At 37.4% G+C, this 21,626-nt stretch overlaps 2 protein-coding genes and 1 non-coding gene across 3 annotated transcripts; all 3 read left to right on the forward strand.

Annotated features, from left to right (window-relative positions):
- Positions 1-424: 424 nt before the first annotated feature.
- LOC127796158 (probable glucuronoxylan glucuronosyltransferase IRX7) lies at positions 425-2,741 on the forward strand. The gene is made up of 4 exons (XM_052328155.1): positions 425-1,104; positions 1,204-1,565; positions 1,663-1,913; positions 2,017-2,741. Exons 1-4 carry the CDS (start codon positions 864-866, stop codon positions 2,495-2,497), a joined length of 1,335 nt encoding a protein of 444 aa, XP_052184115.1. The 5' UTR covers positions 425-863; the 3' UTR covers positions 2,498-2,741.
- Positions 2,742-4,362: 1,621 nt separating this feature from the next.
- Positions 4,363-4,434, forward strand: TRNAM-CAU (transfer RNA methionine (anticodon CAU)). Its single transcript has one exon. It is a non-coding gene; the product is annotated as a tRNA-Met (tRNA).
- A 10,977-nt stretch (positions 4,435-15,411) lies between these two features.
- Positions 15,412-19,037, forward strand: LOC127796159 (serine carboxypeptidase-like). Its single transcript, XM_052328156.1, has 8 exons — positions 15,412-15,859; positions 16,385-16,556; positions 16,718-16,837; positions 17,518-17,661; positions 17,742-17,892; positions 17,991-18,079; positions 18,175-18,433; positions 18,532-19,037. Exons 1-8 carry the CDS (start codon positions 15,579-15,581, stop codon positions 18,792-18,794), a joined length of 1,479 nt encoding a protein of 492 aa, XP_052184116.1. The 5' UTR covers positions 15,412-15,578; the 3' UTR covers positions 18,795-19,037.
- Positions 19,038-21,626: the final 2,589 nt, after the last annotated feature.

Here is a 21,626-nt window from a genome sequence, read left to right on the forward strand (position 1 = left end):
ATCTTATTAGTCTTCAAGGTTAAGTCATGAAATCGCCTTCCTTCAATCAAATCTGGGCCCACCGGCCTAATCGTTTCTTTAAGCCACAGTCGCATTCAAAAGACACATTAAATAAAGCGCAAGACTAGTGAATTAGAGGAGGGCTGCGCGTAGGAGTGTTTTCGTCGTATTAGAGCAGCACTGTGATGAAGGCTCACGGAACCAAGGCCGCCATATCAATCAATTTACATATTTCTTTGCTCTGGTTTATTATACCCATTGTCTAACTCTATATATTCTAAAAGTTTAGGAATTCGATCGATGTGTATTTAAGGCAATATTTTATTTTTTTGGGTTGTTGGGTAAGTCAGTCCAGGACTTTATCAGCAGCAGGCTAGTATATATCGTGAGACTGGGACAATGTCACTCTCCAAGAGAGCTTTCTATGGAACTGCAAGAGCTTCGTGAATATATAGTTTCTTTCTTGAAAATTATAGAACTCATCCAAACCCATCAGATAAAATCAATTTAGAATTCGATCAAAGCTATCATTGCCTCTCATTTCTTGTTTTATGCTTGAAGCGAACACAAACTGCCAACAAACCCATCTGGTCTCCACTTAATCACTGTTTCTAATTAACCCCACCTAATCTAGCTAGATCAGAACTAAACCCACTCTCTCTCTCTCTCTCTCTCTCTCTCTCATTTTCAACGAAAAACGAACTGTCAACGAACCCATCTCTCCAATCGCTGTATCTTCGTCTCCACTGTATCTTGCAGCCCGACCAAGAACCGAAAGCTTCATCTCAACAGCTAGTCTCTCTTGTATAACACAGATGACGGGGCCGCATAGACCAGCCAAGAACTGAGGCTTCTAACAAAGGATGAGATTTTCACAAACCACCAGGAATGGAAGACAAGCAGATAACAAACCCAATATTGGCTTCACCAAATACCTGAAATTGGTTATCTGGTTTTCAATCTCCTGCTATCTCTTTTCCAGCCTCATCGGCCATAAATCCATCACCTCTCTCCCCAAAACCACCCTTTCTCAACCCAAAACCACCCGTGCCCTCTCCGAGTCCCTCAATACCACCGTTCTAAAACACTCCAGACCCCCTCAAGGTCCCGTCTTCAAGCTTTAACCTTTCTTTCATTTCATTTTCTAGCTCCTTCTTGCTTGTATTCTTCCCGCTTCTTATTTTTCAGATTGTTCACTTGCAGGTTTGTTGAAGGACTTGAAGGTGTACGTCTACGATTTGCCGGCCAAGTACAACGGCGACTGGCTGGCCAACGAGCGGTGCAGCAACCACCTCTTCGCCGCCGAGGTGGCCATCCACCGAGCTCTGCTGAATAGCGATCTACGGACGCTGGACCCCTGGGAGGCCGACTTCTTCTTCGTCCCCGTCTACGTCTCCTGCAACTTCAGCACCGTCAATGGATTTCCCGCCATCGGCCACGCACGCTCTCTGATATCGTCGGCCATCCAACTCATCTCGTGGGAGCTTCCGTTCTGGAACAGAAGCCTCGGCTCCGACCACGTCTTCGTCGCTTCTCACGATTTCGGGGCTTGTTTTCACACACTGGTAAACAAAAACTAAAACCAAAACGAGTAAGATTGAAAATTTTCTACCTGCACAGCCTCGTTACTGATTTTTTTTCTTTTGCTTTGTTTGGCAAAAGGAAGACGTGGCAATCGCAGATGGCGTCCCAGAGTTCTTGAAGAACTCTGTAATACTACAAACGTTCGGCGTCAAATACCAGCACCCATGTCAAGAAGTCGAGAACGTGGTGATCCCACCATACGTCTCACCGGAAAGCATAAGGTCGAACCTCTTGAAACATGCGGCCACCGCCCGGCGGGACATTTTCGCGTTCTTCAGAGGCAAAATGGAAATCCATCCCAAGAACGTCAGCGGTCGTTTTTACAGCAAGTACTGCATTAGCCACCATTAACACACATATATATGTAGACTTCTGTGAATTTACAAAATCGACGAGGGTTCATTCCTTTTTTGATTGTTATTATTTTTGTAGGCGTGTGAGGACGGCGATATGGCAGAAGTACAGCGGTGACCGGAGGTTTTACTTGAAGAGGCAGAGATTCGCCGGTTACAAGTCGGAGATAGTGCGGTCTGTTTTCTGCCTGTGCCCGCTTGGGTGGGCTCCGTGGAGTCCGAGGTTGGTGGAGTCGGTGGTTTTGGGGTGCGTCCCGGTCATAATCGCGGACGGCATCCGGTTGCCCTTCCCTGCAGCCGTTAGGTGGCCGGAGATATCGCTCACGGTGGCGGAGAAAGACGTCGGAAAGTTGGGCGCCATTCTCACACACGTGGCAGCGACCAACCTCACCACGATCCAGAGCAATCTCATGGACCCCGCCAAGAGGCGGGCCCTATTGTTCCACGACAGCGTCCAAGAAGGCGACGCCTCGTGGCAGGTCCTTCATGCCCTATCCCTTAAGCTACACCGGTCCCACAGAAGATCGCGGCTTCCAAACAAATCAGGATTTGACACGTAGTTTGTCTGGAAAAAATCAGGAATATTGTCTGACGTGGATTGTGGTCAATGCGGGTAATGGAATACAGCTGGAACTGACAGACTGGCCACGTGTATCAGAGCACAAGTGGGTGGGGTGAGGTGGCAGGATAGTTCCATCGTGCGTGGATTAGGCTTTACGGGAAGAGGATACATGTGAAGAGGAATATCTTCTTCTTGTTGGGGGTTTCATTTTAAAAATAAATAAAATGGGTTAAGATAGTGTAGAGGGATGCGTATGAGTTGCGATGCTGGTCCGGCGATACACGCTGTACAGGGATTCCATTCCAAGTTTTTGTTGGGCATTTAATAAATCAGGAATAAAGTTTTGGGTGGGTGGGTGGGTGGGAGAGACAGAGACCAACAACTAATTAATAAAAATATATAAATAATAATTGTTTTGGATGATTTGATGTGCTAGAAGTAGAATCAGAGGAGGAGGTAGCTAGCTTTAACAACTTAAAATCACAATTAAAGTGTAAATGTTGTTTATTTGATCAAGAATTGTAATTGGGAGTAGCCAAGAAATTAAAAATAAATCGCCAAGCTGGTGGGTGCATTTGATTTGATTTGATTTGATGTGGTGAGACATTAATTTTTGGGTGTATGAGGTGACACTTATAAGCGGAATATATTTAAAAGAATTAATTGGGGGTGGGATCATTGAATTGACTTATGCACTTAGGATTCAAAAGAATTAAAATGTCACATTTTGGTAACTATGGAGTGGAAGATGGATATTCATTAACCGCAGTTACGAACATGTGCATTTACAATAATCCATGCCAATATTTTTAGAATTAGGATGAGGGTGGAATGAATGACTGACACAATTATATTTGTATTGAATGGATATATATATATATATTAATTAACTCTGCAACTTGTTATATTAGGAGAAAGAATAATTTTTGAGAGTCAGATTTATAAAATGAGAATTAAAAAATTAAAATGCTCTCACTTATATTGTATTGTATTTTTTTTAATGCAATATAAATAAGAATATTTTAGTATTTTAGTCTATATTTTATAAATTTATTTGTCAATCTGTCTGACCTCGTAAAAAAACTCTACAAGCAGAGAGAGATTCACATATACTTATCAACTCCACAGTATTTCACAAGGTGGACCAAGCGAGATAAGAGAGTAAAAGTGTAAAACCGCAAACTAGTTGAAGACGCAACATGCAACCATCACCGCCGTCGTGAGGAGAACCCACCGGAGAAGAGATTGCTGCCATGAAGATAAGCCGATCCTCAAGGGACATAATCATTGTTGCAATCAGTCACCGTCTAGCAATCATCGACAAAAATCCATTATATACGATTGATAAATTTTTTATTATTAAATATTAATAAATTATATATAATTATTAAAAATTATATTAATATAATAAATATTAACAATTAAAGGAGGGGACGGTGAATTGAGACGACAACAATGAGTTGGATGATGGGATAGGGCTAGGACGACAACAATGAAGATAGATGAAAGAGATGATAATGGAGGTGACGATGATAATTAAGAGTAAGAGGCGATGATGAATTAGAGTTTAATAGATAAAGATAAAAAGAGTTGTAAATTTTTGAGTTTGTGGAGAGTAAAATTATAAATCATTTTGTTAATGAAATAAGTTCCTAATAGGTTTAACCTGATAGTATTTAATTTCTTTAAATTTTAACAAATATATAATAAAATAAATTATATAGTGTTTAATCTCCGGGTGACAGCCATTAAACGGAGTGGCAAACATGAGAATTGGTTGCCAGTTTTTTCCGAGCATTACATCCACTTGGACGCTCTGCTTTTAAGTATATATACGTTCTTCCTGGAAAGTAGACTAATCAAATCAGAGTGGCGCAGCGGAAGCGTGGTGGGCCCATAACCCACAGGTCCCAGGATCGAAACCTGGCTCTGATACTGATTCTTTTCTTCCCGCCTTTAGTTTATTGTTTGCGTCTTGAACTTTTTTACTGAATTTAGAATCTACGTTGTTGAATTTATTATCGGATATTGCTTTGATTAGATATCTATACAAAGGGAAGAGCTAAAGTGTGCAAAAAGCAATGCAATTAGGGAGCTGTCAAGATAAGTGATAATCCCGTTTGATTAGACATATATAGAAGCTTAGGTCTTTGACAATCTAGTATATTTAAAAGATGTTTCAATAAGAAATTATTGTCAACCATAGCTCAAAAGTGAGATTTAGATTTAATGCGCCAATGCTGTTGGTCCATTCACTAACTGGAGGTGTTGAAATCTCAGTTTGGTCCACATGGTACTAAATTCCTTTGCTTGACAAACTTCCTGTTACAAGTAATATATATTTGAAGACAGCATCTTAAGTAGGCAAACCAAAAGAATTCATCCAGAACTGAATAAGAAAAGAGTGACAAGCTTGAGAATTGGGCTTAATCAAGAAAAGAGGATAATGAGAGTGCTTCCTCTATGAGAATGGGCCACGGGGCATATGAAAAATGGGGCAGGTGATGACACACCTGTCCTTGTCACTTTGCGATGGACAGCCTTAAGCCGACGAAAGATCCAAGACAGTGGGTGACTTGGCCCACTGAACATCAAAATAGGCAAACCCAAACCCATATGTCGTGTAAAGCTGATTCCCCTTTATTCTTGCGTAAAACACTTCTCGTTCTTAGTTTGTTGGTTGTCGGCTGTATGAGTGCCGTTGTGTGAACGGCGGCTGTCCGGTCCAGACAAAGGAAGGATGAACTCTTGACCTACAAGTCATCTTTCACATGTTTGGCCATAACACTACAAGAAAAAGAGGGCATTTGCATCATTTTTTTTTTCTTTCTTTGCGGCAGTTGAAATAATCGCCACTTAAAATGTGTATTTGCGGCTGTAAAACTTAATTTCCTTGGTAGTGTAAAGCAGGATAAACAACCAAACCATTTGAAAAGGATCCCTCTCTCGATGGGAAGGGATTTTTTACCCGTTTTGCTCAAGATAATATTTTGCTATTGTATCCCACCTAGACCCTAGTGGTATTAAGGTTTGTTGTTGTTGTTGCTCGAGATAAAGTGAACACAAATTTAAAAGCTAAGCTGAGATGAATGACTAGCTATTTCATAGGCTCTGCACAAGTGGTCCACCAATGGAAACATGTGGAGAGCTGATGAGAGCTTGTATTGAAAGTCCAAAATGGACAACTATTGTTGGCGGAACTGCTGTTCATTGAGTTCATAAAGCATATATATGTCCTTTCTTGCTACTACTTGTAATAATACAATTATATGGTACTCTTTGGTTGCGCCTTCTATACATTGATTAAATTCTTAATAATATCAATTTAAACTTGTAGGAGAAAAGGGTTATTTCACATGTTTTCTCATTAAACTTGTTTCTCTAATTTAAAGCACCTTTGCACCAAAGTTCTCCCAGCCTTGGAAATACGACTTCCATTTCACGTTAATGTTGATGGAGAATTCACGCAACGCAACTACTCTACTTTTGTTAGATTTACATATTCTGTTCTCCAGTTTTTTGGTTTCAAAAAAATAAAAGTTGAAATGTTTGAAGCTTGAGAAATCTGATTGCTTTCATAAATGTACTTCACTGAAAGGATATCCTCAATACACGAGACTCCCGATTTCACTATGTAACAATCACGTGTATTTCTCTGGAGGAAAAATCATAAATTATGAAAGTTCTAGAATATATTTTGGTCATATCTATATTCTATAATCAGTTTAATTTAATACATACTTATTTGAAAAGAAAAAAAAAAATTGTTACCCTTTTCCAGCTTTGTTAAATCAAGTGGAAACTTGCATATCAACCATATAACTCTAGCTCTTTTCTTGTACTCTAAACTGATGTTTTCCTTAGCATTCAGACAGTGGGAGATAGATTATGAGTGTTGCAGGTTGATACAGTTGTGTTAGATTGTTAATCACTATGTGATTTAAGAGCTTAAATTATTAAATAGAAGGTTAACTTATAGCTTTTTTTACTATTATTTTACTTTCAACAGGTTGTTTGTCAAAAAGATATGAAATATGAATGTGACTGCTCGATAGACATTGTTTGCACCATTTCTTAACAGCTTACCTTTGGCAGTCTACCTTCTTGTTGTACACTACTATACTATCAGATTATATGTTTTTATGTTACTCAAAATCATTGGTGTAACATCTCCTAGAAAGCATATAAATTTTATGGCATTTTATGTAATTTGGTGATGACCATATTTAAATGAGAAAAAACTTCCGGATTTTGTGAAATTCTAGTACCATGCATTTAATCTGCATTTCATCACAAATTGTCCTATTCATTTTGAGATACAGCAGCAGCCAATCTTTCTTGTGGTTAATTATAATGAAGCATGAAATTAAAACCTTGCGATCTTTGTGTAAAATAATTATTTGCTGATGCTGGTGACTCTTCGCATTAACTCTTAAGCAGGCAAAACAATCTGAGTTACATGCATGACTTACAGGCACGGGTAATTGAATTTGAGGAGACCGTGAATGATATTGAGTCGGCACTGGATACAAAAAAGGATATGGAGAAGAGGAAATTGAAGAAGAAGATGACAAGCTCCTGACTTCACTTGCTGGTGAGATTGCTGTCGTGCTTCCGGCAACAGTTAGGAAAGAGAGAGACTAGAGCAATTCACTAAGATGGTGATGATACTGGATCGATCATTAGATTTGTCTTAAATCAAGTACCTACAAGGGTGGGACTTTAAACTCCTGGGAGGACTCCGATACTCAACTCAGTAGAAGAAGATACTCGAAATGAAAAGTCACTCAGTAGTCAAATGTACATACCTGTAAAATTTGACCTCCATTTATAAATAGCATAAAACTCCCTCCAAAGAGATAAGTCAACCTTTGAAAGTGGCCGTTGGAGAACATCTCGACTGACCGGGTCTCTCTCGTTCAAATCAAATCTGGGATGAAAATCCTGGAGATCTAGAAGACACGTGGTGCTTTCTTGAGATAGACACGTAGCGACACTAGACTAGTAGTCTCCGAGGATAATAAAGTAAATTTGCCCTTAATAAAATACCAGATGGTACTAGGCACACAAGACTGGATTGGAGGTAATATTGTTATGTCATTTGATGAACATTCCCATTTATTATGTCACTTGATGATCATTCCCATTTGTCTGAAGGAATTATCCCTAGTACTACTACGTACATCTCTAAGATGATTTTTTTTTTCTCTAAACAATGCGATGCTCTCCTACCTTACATTCATAAGCAAGGATCTCAAAATGCCTTCTCCTCCAATAATTTTTCATTCTTTTTCTCTCTCTCTCCCCAATGAAACATGAATAGGATTGTCTTGAAGATTAAGAAATTGCATGACCATTCAGAAATGAGTACTTGTCATTTATTTATCACGCATCATTAGTGGGGTTGTCTTGGTTATAATTGTGATTCAGAATTTAAATTTGACTGAAATTAAAATTTTTAATTTAACTGTAATTATGACTTTGAACTTAATTGTGATTACGATATTGTCGAATTTAATTTTATTTGAGATTTATCTCATCTGAAGAAATATCTTCATGAATCATTTTCTGTTAATGATATGATTTTCTGTGTACATCTACAGATGATTTTAGGTCTATAAATAGGTGTTCAATATTTTGGAATTAGTTGCATAACTATCACTTTTGTATTATTAATATTTGGTTAGTGATATTTTGTTCTTCCTGCCCATAGTTTTTTCTCTTATAGGTTTTTCACGTTAAATTCTATGTTCGTGTGCGGTTAATTGATTTGATTGTTGTTTGTTGTTGATCTAATTTCGTAACAAAGTGGTATCAGAACCGTTGGATCAAACTATCAACGTTTGGTAGATCACAGCCGTTGGATCTATGTCATCTTTCAAAACACAGGTTGCCCAGTTGTCGCTGCCACTAGCCGCCACCATTGGCCATCACCGTCGTTTAGCAACCGACGCTGTCAATCGACGACCTCTCCTTGGCGTCCACCATCATGACTTCTATTTTAGCCACCATCGTTGGCCATCGTTCCAATTTCTTTGTCGTAGTTATAATACCCGAAAATTTTAAAGAGACTTAAAGAGTAATTTATCTTGAGACAAAAATGAAATTTTCATAAACTTTGAGGATCTTAGCATAATTTCTAATAGTTTTCAGTACTAAATCGACTATAGGGAATGTCCTGAAGCATGAATATCTAAGGAAAATAATATGGTATTGACGAGCATTTCGAGTAATAATTTATGGTATTGAAAGAAATCAAATTAAAAATAATTTTCGGTACAACTAAAATACAACTATGATTTGGGCTGAAAAACTAAATGATTGTAGGGGACTTTCAAAAAGTCAACAGAATCCTGAGAGGCTCTAATTTTATGTAAGGATCAATCTTGAGGTGGTTTTGGATTGAATCAAAGGTCCTATGAGGGCGTAGAGACGAAATCGTCCTTATCGAGTAATGTTGAAATTATTAATTTTACATTTTAAATAACGTATTGTAAATTAATTTGATGTTTGAGGATGTATTTTCAATTAGAGAAATTTTCAAATGAAATAAGGATAAAATTTGGGATTTAAGTGATAAATTTTTCATCATTAATGTATATATAGTTATATGAATATATATATATATATGTATATGTGCGTGTGTGCGTGGTGGCTGGCTTCTGCGAAGCTTCTGTGAAAGCTTAATAGCTGAGTTTTAGCTACAAGGGTAAGCTTTGCAGCATTTGAGGGCATTGGGCTGAGAAATTACAGAGACTTTTAGAGAAATGTCGAAAGAGAGAGTGATGGCCAGTCAGTGCATATTGGCTATAAATAGGGAAACAAGTGAGAAGGAGAAAATGGAAGCAAAGATGGCAGAGAGCTTGGGTCGAGAGATTTGCAAAGAGCAGTGGCGTGAGAAAGAGAGAATGATGGCAGCAGAAGGAAGTCGGCCAATGGCCGATCGGCAAGCAGCGGCGGCGGAGGCTGGGAAAGGCAACACTGGAAGCAATGGTGGCCGGCGGCCATGGCAGCATGCAGCAAGCTTGAGCGGCAACAGGGGCAGCTGCGAACGGTAGGCAAAGGCAATGGCCGACGCGGCGAGGTCTGCGACGGCCGGTAGAGGCTCAAGTGGCGGCGGCAAAGGCGGCTAAAGATGGCCTAGAATGGCCGATTTCGGCCATGGTGGTAGCAGCTTCAAGCTGCTGTGTAGCCGCGACCATTGAGGTGATGGCCAGCAGGAGTGGTAGCGCGGCGGTGGTCCGGCAAGGCAGCAACGACCTACTAGGTTGGCGACAACCGGTGGACGCGCGGAGGAGGGTCGGTGAAGCTGGGCATGGTGGAGGCTTTGTTTGCAAGCAGGGAAGAAGAAAAGAGAGAAGAAGGAGAAAGAATAAGAAGGAGAAGAAAAGAAAAGAAAAGAAATAAAATGGAAAAAAAATGTGGAAAATCATAGAAAATTCAGAAAAAATAGGAATTCATGTTTAATTAATTTTTCAAAGATTTTGGCAAGGAAATTATCTGGGCAAGCATTTCAATGTTAGGGCACGCATACAGAAGCTCGGGAGGCTAATTTAAGGTGAGTGATTTTTCTCTCAAAAACTTATATATGTTATGTTTTTCCTATATATATTGACCATGATAGTCACAAAGGTGGCTAAGTTATATGTATTATATGAGTATTTTGTCATATATTTACATGTATTGTTGCATCGATAGTCGTGATATTTCATTTGGCATGATGTTATTTGGTATATCAATACTTGTGTTAGGAAGAGATGTCGCACTGATAGTGTAGTCGCGAATTCCCCAAGTGTATTGTTGGAACAACGTTAGGAGTACCCTAAGCAGGTCGGGATTACTGCCTAGGGTTTCGTACCTGGCTGGATGGCCAGAAAAGTTACACTAGAGTATGTTTGTTGTCGTTACAACATGCATTCATGTAATTGTTTTTAAATACTCATTTAGATTATTCAACATCTAACTTGGACTATGCTCTTAGAACATTCAAACATTCCAAATAGGACTTGCAATTTAGGCAATGAAATGATTGAGATGTAATGGCACGTGATGACGTGTCTGATGGATTCAGCATATTGTTCCAGTATTTTTCTTCTTAAGAAAGATTCGATTATGTTTTAGTCATGTTGAACTTATGTTCCATTTGATGATCAATCTTGTAGAATAAAGTGTATCATGTATTCGAATGATGTTTTGAGAAATCGATCATGTAATATTGTTCAATGTTATTTGAGGTATCATTTGGTTATATCTGAGGTACTCAGTTGCTACTTTCGAGATATGATTCTCCATGTATTTTATACTATGGTATTATTTCTATGTTACGAATAAAATGAATTTGGTTATATATCATATCAGGTTTCGATTTTAGCTTCCGCATATGTGATGATTATTTGTTTTAGCTTATTTATTTTTAAGTTTAATATGATGAGAAGGTAGAATGGGATTTTTGGAAATGATTATATATTCCTGAAATCCCAAGTTAATGCACGCTTAGGAAAAACGGGGTGTTATAGTGGCCATCCCTGCCTTTGTCTGCTGTTTAATCGTCACCGCCATCGTTAGCCACCTTTGTCGTTGATCTCAGTCGATCTTCTTCTTTTTCATCATCGACTGTCAGCATCCTCGCTTGCCTTCGTTGATCGCCTATTGGACATTCCTTGCTATTTGTCGTCAACACAACCGCCATTGCCGATTGGGTTTCTCCCATTGTAGAAAGCTTTAAGCTTCAAGGTTCTAACACACCTAGATTTGAACCAGATCTTAGTCAACCCAACTCACCAAGACCTGACCACTTCAAATCCAACCAACCAAATTAACAGATCCAATTATGTTTTTATGTCCAAAATTGGCTTAGATTCGATATTTTAGTTCATTTTCAATTGGGATTTTGTTTATGGATTGCTTGGCATTATTTGAAGTTATTTGATCTTTGTATTGGCTACCTTGAAGTATAATAATTCATTATTAGATCGGAATATTTGATTCTGAAGTATAATAATTCATTATTGGATCGGAATATTTGATTCTCTCAATGGTAGGATAAGATATGTGTAATTTTGAACAAATGAATTTATATGAAGGTAAAGTTATCAAGAGGGATTTATATTGATAAATGCGAAGTTATTAAGATCAACAAAGATATGTTGAGGCTAATCTATGGCTATGCTTTAAGTGCGACCGGAGATATCCACTACAGTGAACTTTGTATGATATTTCCCGTGATGCATTTTTGGTTGGTATCTATTAGGAGATTAACTCTTTGTGATTTTGTTAGAAAAAATAATTTTGGATAATTTCATATTTGAATTTCGTGTCAAAATGAAGTTTGTTACAATTGTGATCCGAAATTTAAATTTGACTGAAATTGAGACTTCGAATTTGATTGTGATTATGATGTTGTCAAATTCAATTTTAGGTCAGGATATGGTTTCCTGTGTACATCTACAGATAATTTTAGCTCTATAAATAAGTGTACAATATTTTGAAATTAGTTGCAGTTATATCACTTTTATATTACTAATATTTGGCTAATAATATTTTATTCTTTCTGTTTGTGATTTTTTTTAATTTATATTTTTTACGTTAAATTATATATTCGTGTGTGATTGATTGATTTAATTATGATTTGTTATTAATCTAATTTTATAATAATTTTAAAAATAAAATTATTATTATATTATTCACCTAAAATAACATAAGTTTGCTCAACGTAAATAAAATCAGAGAAAGGACCTGCATAGCCGCGGAGAGGAGAACATTTCTGGCCTTGGGAATGCCTCATTCTGACTAAGTCCCACGTTTGAAAACGTCCCTCTCAAATTAGAATGGCTGCCAGGCATGCAGCATGATTCACGACTGAATACTTTTTCTTAGTTGATCATAACATATTTATATATATTCAGATTTTCGATTGACTTCTCCCTTGAAATATATCTGCAACTTGTATTATAGTTCATCATAATATTTCATATCAAATTGTTGACCGAACATTGAGCATCGCATGATTCTCGTGTGAAGGGTATTGTTCCATCCAGCACAAGGAATTGTCAATTGAGGAGATTTCAGAACGTTCAAGTTGATTCTGGTAATTGAAATGAGACGTGACGACATTTGCAAAACACTCCAATAATGAAATGAGTAAGAGATTGAATTAACAAGGTATCGATAGATTAAAAATAACATACCTTGACATATGAACAGGTTGACTTATATAAAGGGAAGAAGGAGTTTCTTGACATGCGAGCAGGCCCTACGTGTTGTAGCAGGATGGGGCGGTATTTGGTGCCGACGAGGTTCTCTGACGGAGGTGTGGTGCCGACGAGATTTTCATTAAATATTGATGGAACCTGTAATGAGAGTGAAAATGTTACAGATATAAAGGTGATGATCATCATTGCTAGAAAATATGAGGCCAATATTGAGTCGGAAGGCCAATAGAAGTCTTGGGCCACTACCAGTGCAATATTCTCAAGCCATGACGTTTATTTGCAATGAATTATATATATATATATATTATATATGTCATTCTCTCGCTTTTGGGTTCATAATTTTTTGAGATTTCTTCATATTGAACTGAAGTTTAAGATACAAAAAGATTGTGCATCTATTAACTGCTAAAATGTAGATTTCTTCATATTGTTCTTTATTCGTAATATACAAGGGGCAGTCAGGCAATAATCTTTATTATGAACTCTAATTGTTTTGCCTATATATATATATATATATATATAGGAACACAACTTAGTATCTTCTAACCTGGCAAAGTTAATTATACGCTGACCATTTAAAATATTTGAAAAAAACTATTGTTATGAGCCATTTAATTAACATAACATCATCAGATTGTTAAACACCAAATTTAAATCTAAAATTTCAAACCCCGAAAACGAACTGAGGCATACCCAACAAGCTTGACAAATTTTCCATCTGGGTAGTTTCCCTTTTTCAAGTTACAACCACCTTAGACTTGGCCTTGGGGGACTAATTAATTAGTTGGATGTTGATAGTCAAAGGAACACCACCCACATCCTCCTCAAAGGGTACTTTTTTTTTTTTTTTTCTCTTAACAAATTAATTTCGAATACCTCCATAGAATTGGGTTTGTTAAACTACTCGAGAAAATTAAAATTTTGCTATAGGAAAAGGTGAAAAAAGGTAAACCCTCTCCCCCCAAAAAAAACAAATATAAAGTTTGGGATCTTGTAGTTGATTTGCTTTTGTTCTCTCCCAACCCCAACCTCAATTTTGAACCCTCATTTTTATTTAATCAACTCAGATGACATGTCAAAACATTTATTTTGTCCCAACATTTGATGAAATGAATGAAGGGCAGGTTTACTAGTAGCAAGAGTATTATAAATTTTGTTCCCACGATAAAGATTGAGCGGTCGGATAAGCAATATATTATGTTAATTTGGTAAATTGTAAGTTCGATTCTCGCCTTACGTAAGAGTCAAAGTCTCAACTTGTGATTTATCTCCACTGTCATAATAAAAAACATGAGCATTGTAGGTCGTGCAAAGACGGTTATCCCAAAAATATTATAATTTTTGCCCATAAGACATATGTCGAACGGTCAGATAAGCGATATGTTGGTGTCAGTCCAGTGAGTCTTAAATTCGATCATCACTCTGCGCAGTGAGGCGAAGCTTTACACCTGCAATTTACCTCCCATGACATAATCGATGACACGAGTACCAAAAACTGCACAAGAAGAGCCATCCTAAGAGTATTATAATCTTTAGTCAAAAAATTAAAGTTGATTCTTGAATTACTATATCTTAATAGAAATTTTAGAAGACCAGAAGAAAAGATGGATTTTATATACTATATTTGAAGTTTCCTCAATACCTACTCCATGTCAAGTTTGGAAGAGTTCACGGGCATTTTCCATTATCGTATTTCCATTGTTAAGTCATTGTCTAATATATAAAGAGAGAGAATAAAATGTTAAGAGATAAAGTTGGATGATGTGAGGTGGGGAATGCATGGCTGGGCACAACTTGGCATTAATAAGCCAAACAAGCCAATCTCAAATTTGTACGCAAGAAAGTGATATCCTCATCATAGACCACAATATCGAAATCAAAGACGTTATCAATGAGGGTTGAAGACATCAACCTCCTCAACAATCGACAATCAACAATGAGATATAATACAGCCATCCATGTCTCTCTAGCTGGCTTTTCTTTATGACCACATTCTCAGCTTTGGGCCAAGTAACTAATATTTTAATTTATTGGCCGGTTTCCTTCCTTTTTTTTTTTCAATTTTTTTCTTATTTTCAATATTAAATTTGGTTGGGGATGACTGAATAGGCTTGATTCCCAAGCTTCCATTTCAATGCACATGCATTTTATTCTATTTTAAAGCAAGATGTCATGTTACTAGAATACATTATATGTATTAGTTAATCTTTAGAATTCTAGAAATTATTTTAATAATTATTATATATAAAATGATCCTGGAAAGTGGTGATCTCTTGCTACTTGTCACGCTACCATTGTTTTTATTAGTAGTGTATCAAAATTAAAAATTTTACCAAATTATTGCTTTTGACTGGATATTTATTGGGTAAATTATTAGTTTCTTAAATAGCCAAAAGGACATGCAGTATATTTATGATTTTATGTGTATCAATCAAGACACTTGAATATGACTGTTTAAGTACTCATTTGAACTGTTGGTGAAACAACTTTGGTTGCGTACATTACATGAACAATAAGGATGCATCTCCAAATTTGGTTCATCAACTTTATGGGTAAAAAAGCATTAGAAGACAAATTAACCGTCCAAGATTAACGACCCCATGGTGAAGCATAAGACGAAGTTTGGTTTTAGCCAACAATCCCAAGTAACAACGTTGTTCCTTTTCCTTCGATTGTTACTATGCTGAAGTATAACAAAACAAACATCAAGTCCAAGACCGTTAAGCCAAAGCTTTCTCCCATTCCTCTCCACGTCTTTGAAATCCTAACCAGACCCTTTATATATATATACATATAATATGTTAATTCAAACCAAACCAGTTTTTGTCATCTCAAGAGACGAGCAAACTCAAAACAAAGGCAACAACTATGTTTCTTCATCCCTGTCTCTGCTCCCTTCTCCTTCTTCTTCTTTCTCCGCTTTCCTCTCGTGCAACAATTCACGGCAATTCTTTGCCAGAGACCCGTGCCGAAAAGCTCATCAGAGAGCTCAACCTGTTTCCCAAACATGGCATCAACACAGGCAGGCATGGTCCATTGATGGTTGAGAAGCCTCTCAGTGTTCCTGTGCTTGGTGATCCCGGGACTTCCATCGAGGACTTGGGCCGCCACGCCGGCTATTATCGGCTTCCTCATACTAAAGATGCAAGGTACTCAATTGGGCATCCTTCAAATTCTTGATTCTATAGGTGAACCAGTTTTCGTGCCGTGAATTTGCCTGGTTGAAGGTCAATAGAACAGGACAAGTCTCCCTGCTGTCCTGTGGACTGCCATTCATTAATGTTTCTCTAAGCATATGAAAGTTGTTAAATGCCCGTTGATCCACTCACAAATCTTTTCCCACTTTCTTGAATTCCAATGTTTTAATGCTTGTTCAGGCTTAATTCAACTTCCCCCGTTCTGTATACATTTCAGAGTCCCTGCTTCTATAATCTACTTGTGGTTTCCAGAAATGCATATTTACCACTAACCGTACTTCAATTATTTGGTCTGTGTGATTAAAATAAGGTATCTCCTATTGAATTTAATGTCAGCTTGAAGTAGCTGGGACCCAAGTGAAGAAGCCCTTTTAATCCTCTGTTTAGCAGCCAATGCCGGCTAAATTGGTTTCATAATATTTCCATTTTTACTTCCTTCTAGTGTTTACCTAGTTTAATGCCAAATCATTGTTGCAGGATGTTCTATTTTTTCTTTGAATCAAGGAGCAACAAGTTTACAGACCCTGTAGTAATATGGTTGACTGGAGGGCCGGGCTGCAGTAGTGAATTGGCTCTGTTCTATGAAAATGGTCCTTTCCATTTAACCAAAAACTTGTCTCTTGTATGGAATGACTTCGGCTGGGACCAGGTGTATGTCTTGGCCTTTCTATACATCTTCTCAAGCTAGCTTTGGATTATCTTCTTTTCAATTCTCTTGATCATTTCTGTCTTTGCAATACAGAAACGCGAATGTTTTGACTTTTGATCTTTGTTGCATCAAGAAATGTTAATGGCCTGTGTTCTTGGCAGGCATCGAACCTTATATATGTCGACCAGCCAACTGGAACCGGTTTCAGTTACAGCTCGGATCCCAGTGACATTCGCCACGATGAAGAGGGTATCAGCAATGATCTATATGACTTCTTGCAGGTTTAATCATCTCTACCATCTCTCTGATTTCCATCTAAACAAACCATGCATGCTTCAGGAATTGGGATAGAAGAACGGGCTTTGGATTGAAAAAGTTTCCCGGAAAATAGGAATTTTTCAGGCACCATATTCATACATGTAATGAACGACTTCTACACTATCTCTCTTTAACTTCCATCTAAACCATGAACGATCAGGTAATTGGGACAGAAAAATGGCCAATTGACGAACTTCCCTGGAAAATGAGGAATTTTTCAAGCACTATTCTCAACCGTAATGAATGACTTCAATCTACACCATCTCTTTCACTGCCATCTAAACCATGCATGCTCTATTAATTGAGATAGAAAAATAGGCTTTGGATTGAAAAACTTTCCTGGAAAATCAGGACTTTTTTCAAGCACCATCATCCTCAATATGTGAGGAATGACTTCTGTCTACACCGTCTCTTTCACTGCCATCTAAACCATTGCATGGTCTATTTATTGAGATAGAAAAATGGGCTTTGGGTTGGAAAGCTTTCCTGGAAAATCAGGAATTTTTCAAGCACCATCATCCTCAATAGGTGTCTAATGACTTCTATCTACTCCGTCTCTTGACTTCCATCTAAACCATTGCATGGTCTGTTAACTGAGATAGAAAAATAGGTTTTGAATTGACTAACTTTCGTGGAAAATCAGGAATTTTTCAAGAACCATCCGCAATATGTAATGAACGACTTCTACATAACTGGAGAATCATATGCTGGCCACTACATTCCTGCATTTGCGTCCCGGGTTCACAAGGGAAACAAAGCGGGAGAAGGAATTTTCATAAACCTGAAGGTATGATTCAGGACTGTTGAGATCTTCTTTTACATTCAACAATTTCAAGTTCAGGAAATGAAAATGGTGGAGTGGAACAGGGATTTGCTATTGGAAATGGACTGACAGATCCTGGAATCCAGTACAAAGCATACCCTGATTACGCTTTGGACATGAAACTAATAACCCAATCTGATGCAGTAAACATATACGGATTGATTCCACCATGCGAACAGGCAATAAAAATTTGTGGTAACTCTTCTTCCCAAACCCAAGATTTTGCGCCCACTTCTTGATCGTTGATTTATTGTTGCCATTGCCCTCGTTTAATTAGTCCATGTTTTCGTTAGGCGATAAGGGAGGCAACGCTTGCGCAGATGCGCGCGATTCTTGCAACGCCATTTTCGACAAGATCATGGATATTGCTGGCGACATCAACGTAAGAAACCAAATTTCAGCTCAACTGTTTCTTGTTATGTCTGAAAGAAGGAAGTACAATGAGAACTAAGCTTGTCGTCTTCCCTCGATCTGCAGTATTATGATATCAGGAAGAAATGCGAAGGAGAGCTGTGCTACGACTTCTCGGCCATGGAGAAGTTTCTGAACCAGCAAAATGTTCGAGATGCTCTCGGCGTTGGGGACATCGAATTCGTTTCGTGCAGTTCAACAGTGTACCAGGCGATGATCGAGGACTGGATGAAGAACCTCGAAGTTGGGATTCCTGCTTTGCTTGAAGATGGAATCAAGATGCTGATCTATGCCGGGGAATACGATCTCATATGCAACTGGCTCGGTAAGCTTTCCATGGATTTGCAGGAAGATCCAGATCGAGCTCCAATTACTCAGTCCTTTCGGCTAAAATCATGGTTTGTTTCTAACATTGTGGGGCAGGCAATTCGAGATGGGTTAAAGAGATGAAATGGTCTGGCCAGAAAAACTTCACGGCATCTCCGACGGTTCAGTTTCTGGTCGATGGAAGAGAAGCAGGGCTGATGACGAGCCATGGCCCTCTAACATTCCTCAAGGTTCACGACGCCGGCCACTTGGTTCCGATGGATCAGCCGGAAGCTTCGTTGGAAATGCTCAAGAGGTGGACGAAAGGCCAACTCTCTGTGCCCAAGGCTAAAACACACAGGCCGCTTCCTCCCATATGAAGTACACAGCTTGCACCAAACCAATTAAGGGCGCGCAGCCGGCATTGAAGTAGCTTGAATCAACAAACACTGATTGATGATGATCCCGTATATATGGAATGCATGACAGTAACCAAATTCCAACCCAGTAGAAACATTGTTCATGCAATTGCAACAGGAAAGTTTAAAGCTTTTGTTCAACAATCAAATTAATGCAACAGCCAATAATCTCCATTCTCCACAATAATATTTTTGTTATGCGGCCTTCAAATGTATTCAAGATATATATATATATATATATGTACACACATATTTCATTTTTTCTAAAAATATAATTTTTATTTTAATAAGAAACAAAAATAATTTTCACTCCAAAAATAGTATTTCGACACTTTTTTTTATTTTTAATAACAATAATAAAACATTATTTTAGTTTTTCTTCGACTAATTTTTTTATATTATTTTTAATTTAATAAGAATTTGTTGGAGGCAGTTAGCAATTCTGGTTGAGAAAAATGTGCGGCGAACGGTGGAGGAGATGGAGGGCCCCCGCGGTTTCAGCGAAAGGAGAGTTGGATCGAGGGAAATGATGGTTGTTCGGGCGGTTCATGGTAGTTATTGATAGAGGATGGCGGTTGCGGTGGAAAAACGTATGAAAATTAGGAAAAAGGAGACAGAAGAAGATGGAAGAGAGTGTGGCTGGCTCCTGGCTGGCTGGCTAGCTGGGGTCAATTTTTGACGTCCAGCGCCAGCGGCGGGCGATGGCGTGTGTCGACAGACGGCGGCGTAACAACTACTTCTGGTGGAGGAGTTTCGAGAGCAGTTGGGTAGATGGGAAGACTGCATACCGAATCCAGATTAGGGCAACTAACTTTTAAAATATCTAATTTTGGGTCGGTTTTAGACTCTTACCAAATAATAACCAATAAAATTTTAATTTATTTAGAAACGACTTGGCCGTGGCTGATTTCCCTGTTGGTTTCCTTAATAATTAAGAATTCAATTAATTAAGATGGGTTTAAATTTAAGTTTATGAATATTTTTAAGAAATTTACTCCTAAATAGTTTACAAAACATTTATATAATAATATTTAGGTATCTAAGGCCTGTGTGATTGGCCACATTTTTCATGGAAATTGGTCATTTTTCAATTAAATTTTACCTTTTGAAGTGTTTGATTGTCTAAATATTTTTGGTAAATAAATTCTAACTTTTGGTCATGTGGTGATATTGTCTTATTTTTGCTGGAAAAGAAATTCGGGAGGTGAGAGGTGGTTGGAACAAAATTTCTAAGGAATTGGAAAGCCCACGTCTCTATTCTTTCTTTGCAAATCATTTTAAGACTCGTGAAGCTAAGGGGAAGTGCGGTTGGCAATCGTGAGGAGGAGGAGGGGAAGCACGACCGACAGCCATGAGGAATGAGAGGCAGCAACGAACTGAGCGAGAGAGATGGCAAGTGAGAGGCAGCAAGTGAAAGCAACAGTGAGCGGCAAAGAAGTGAACAGCGATGGCAGTAGCAGCAGCGATGGTAGCCGCTGCTAATGATGGCTTCGACGAACTGAGCAATAAAAAAGGTGAGTGAACAAGAGGGCGGGCGAGAGGCAGCGAGCAAGAACGACGGTGAGTGGTCGAGAAGTGAATGGCAATGATGCAGCGGCAGCCAGTGACAACGGCAATGACAGCGGTGGCTCCTTCATCTTTTTGCTGGGTGTATGTATATTTGTGTAGATATATTTTAATTTTTGAATATTTTATGTATGTATATTTGATTTATTTTTAGGAATCTTTTAGAATTTAATGACAATCAAACATCAAAAATTAAAAAAATATTATAATTTTTAGATAAAAAATTAAGTCAATCAAATACTTTCGATTTATATTTTTTTTAAAATTTAATTCTAGACAATACAATTATTTAGAAAATATTTTTTTTTCATACAAATTGTATGAATTAAACGCACTCTTAAGTTTTTTTTGACTTTTTTCTTTTTGAAAAGTCAAAATTTCTTTTCAAATGTGCTAGAAATCTAAAGTAGACCCGAGTTTTGACTCAAACATATATTTATAAAATATTAACAAAAATATAAAACTTTTATACTAACTTGTAATCCAACCAAAATCCACGTGCCAAGCAATTCATTAAGAAAAGATAATATTATATTAATAAATAAATTGACGTAATACATAAATTTATTTAAAATTAATAATAAATTTTAAACATTATTATATATTATTTTTTATTTTTAATAAAATTAATATATATTAATTTTATTTATAAAAATTATTTATAGATATAATATTTTCTTTGGAAGAAGACAAAAAAAGGGCCCAAATTTTGATATAATTGGAATTTTACACCCAAACAAACGGATACTAAATTTCAAACGAAGTTTACCGATCAGATCGGTAACTGACGCATTGGATGATTTTCTTTTCTTTGATTGATGGATGATTGATGATTGATGGGACAACAGACCCACTCGCTGGGGCACACTAAATCCATACACTCGCCATCCATCAGCTCAAGAGGCCCCCGGCCAGGGCATCCCATGGAACACGTGGCGGAACGCCACCCATCCAACACTTCAAAAAGAAAGATATAATAAAGTCTCCAAACTTTAAGTTACAGTTAAATCAATTTTACTCAAGTTTTAATAAATTTTAAATTTTAGTGATTAATTATTAATCTTAAATTAATTAAAAAAAAGTACTTATAAATGAACATATCATATAAATATATGAAAATTTATATATAAGCTATTCAAAACATATATTTGAACCACTCGAAATTAAATAATTAAACTATATATCCTTTTCACAGAAATTTATCATTCGTTGGGTAAAAAGGTGATA

This window comes from Diospyros lotus, chromosome 3 (genome assembly GCF_014633365.1).
Source record: "Diospyros lotus cultivar Yz01 chromosome 3, ASM1463336v1, whole genome shotgun sequence".
Lineage (NCBI taxonomy): Eukaryota > Viridiplantae > Streptophyta > Magnoliopsida > Ericales > Ebenaceae > Diospyros > Diospyros lotus.

What these genes read in the sequence shown, in the direction of transcription:
- LOC127796158 (XM_052328155.1), top strand. Translation starts at nt 864, where the DNA reads ATGAGATTTTCACAAACCACCAGGAATGGAAGACAAGCAGATAACAAA. An exon ending in ACACTCCAGACCCCCTCAAG is followed by an intron (nt 1,105 to 1,203) that starts GTCCCGTCTTCA and finishes GTTCACTTGCAG; the next exon opens with GTTTGTTGAAGGACTTGAAG. An exon ending in AGCGGTCGTTTTTACAGCAA is followed by an intron (nt 1,914 to 2,016) that starts GTACTGCATTAG and finishes TTATTTTTGTAG; the next exon opens with GCGTGTGAGGACGGCGATAT.
- LOC127796159 (XM_052328156.1), top strand. Translation starts at nt 15,579, where the DNA reads ATGTTTCTTCATCCCTGTCTCTGCTCCCTTCTCCTTCTTCTTCTTTCT. An exon ending in ATATTGCTGGCGACATCAAC is followed by an intron (nt 18,080 to 18,174) that starts GTAAGAAACCAA and finishes CTCGATCTGCAG; the next exon opens with TATTATGATATCAGGAAGAA. An exon ending in TCTCATATGCAACTGGCTCG is followed by an intron (nt 18,434 to 18,531) that starts GTAAGCTTTCCA and finishes ATTGTGGGGCAG; the next exon opens with GCAATTCGAGATGGGTTAAA.